This window comes from Spinacia oleracea, chromosome 5, assembly GCF_020520425.1.
Source record: "Spinacia oleracea cultivar Varoflay chromosome 5, BTI_SOV_V1, whole genome shotgun sequence".
NCBI lineage: Eukaryota > Viridiplantae > Streptophyta > Magnoliopsida > Caryophyllales > Amaranthaceae > Spinacia > Spinacia oleracea.
In genome coordinates, this window is record NC_079491.1 from 121,492,608 (window position 1) to 121,494,187 (window position 1,580).

Sequence of the window (1,580 nt, forward strand, 5' to 3'; positions counted from 1 at the left end):
CGAAATTTTAAACTCGATTTATTAAAATTAAAAATATTTATTAACTTGATTTCGTTTTAAATAAATTACGAATAATCGAATTTCGTTATTTTAATCCTTTTTACGATTTATTTTAAACGACAAGTTTATAAACTGAAATTATTATTATTTTTTTCGTTAACGATAATTTATTTATTTTTAAGGAATTATTTTAATTAAACATTTTTATTTTTAGCAATTTCTGAAAATTAATTATAATTTCTGAATTTTTGCCAAATATGGTGAAATTAATAAAAAAAAAAAAAAAAAAAAAGAAGAGAAAATTTCTGCTTTATTTCCTTGCTCCCCACGAACAAACCAGGAAGTCAAAAACTTCCTTCCTTCCCATAATTCAGTCCAAATGCAGATACTTGGACCCCAATCACATTTCCTTGTTCATCACACTTCTCATATACAAATTCAGAAATTAAGATGGAATTTCAACAACAAACCAAAAACAATTTCAATCTCAATCCTTGTTTTTCTGTGATTCAATCCAACCAACCACCAACAACAACCACCTCAACCACCGTGCACCACCATTCTCACCACCACTCCACCACCCCGCATCTCCCGACCACCCAAAACCACCGAACACCACCACCCCACCGCAACTCCCTCCCCTGCTCTCTCCTCCTTTCGCGCCGCCCAGCCAGCCACCAACGACCCTTTCTCCTCCTCGGAACTCATCGAAAAACCCACTCCCAAACTCCTCTGTTTTCTCGCCTCCTTCGCACTCCCTCCTCCTTCTCTCGCCTGTACCACCGCAGCACAAACCACCACCACCTTCGCCTTCACCGTCAACACCCGTCGCCACCGAACCCAGCCCAATCGCCTCCCTCTTCTTCGTGCCCTGCTTCTCGTACCTCCTCCCTTTCTCCTTCTCGCGTCCCCTTTTCCCAAAAACCAAAGAAAACAAAATTCAGTTTTAATTTTAAAACTTATACTTCCTCCGTTCCGGAAATATCGCACCATGGTTGACTTTTACTCATTTAGCCACTAGTTTGACTCTTAATATTTCAAATCGTGCAAGTAAAAATTATAAAAAATTAATATTCAGAAAATATATATCGATGCGAATCTAACATGACCTCACATGCCTAAAACTTCATTACGTTAAAATCACAAAAAATGGCCAAAGTCGTAGTGTGAATAGTGTAAAAAACAAATGGTGCGATATTTTCGGAACGGAGGAAGTATTTATTTTCCGAAACCCATAATCTGTTGGCCCAACTCTAATTTTTTGGGCCTTGGTAAGTCATACTAAGTTTTCAGAATTTCTATAGTATTTATAAATTACTTTTGTGATATAATTATTTACTAATAAAATTGTATATTATTTTTTTAGATTTTATTATCAATTTTATGAGAATAAGATTCTAGTTTTATTTATCAAAATGGAATTTAAATATTAGTTACATGAAAATCGATTTATAAAATGAATATGTATTTCGATTGAAAAATTCGATTAATAATAATATTTTCTTTAAACTTCGAAATTATATTTTATTAAAATTCGTTATTTATAAATTCGTTACTTATAAAATTTATGATCTTATAAA

At 33.4% G+C, this 1,580-nt stretch overlaps 1 protein-coding gene across 1 annotated transcript; it reads right to left on the reverse strand.

The window, feature by feature from the left end:
* Positions 1–487: 487 nt before the first annotated feature.
* Positions 488–1,010, reverse strand: LOC130461828 (uncharacterized). Its single transcript, XM_056830057.1, has 2 exons — positions 991–1,010; positions 488–911 (listed from the first exon to the last, which is right to left on the reverse strand). The coding sequence occupies exons 1-2, from the start codon at positions 1,008–1,010 to the stop codon at positions 488–490; spliced, it is 444 nt and encodes a 147-aa protein (XP_056686035.1).
* Positions 1,011–1,580: the final 570 nt, after the last annotated feature.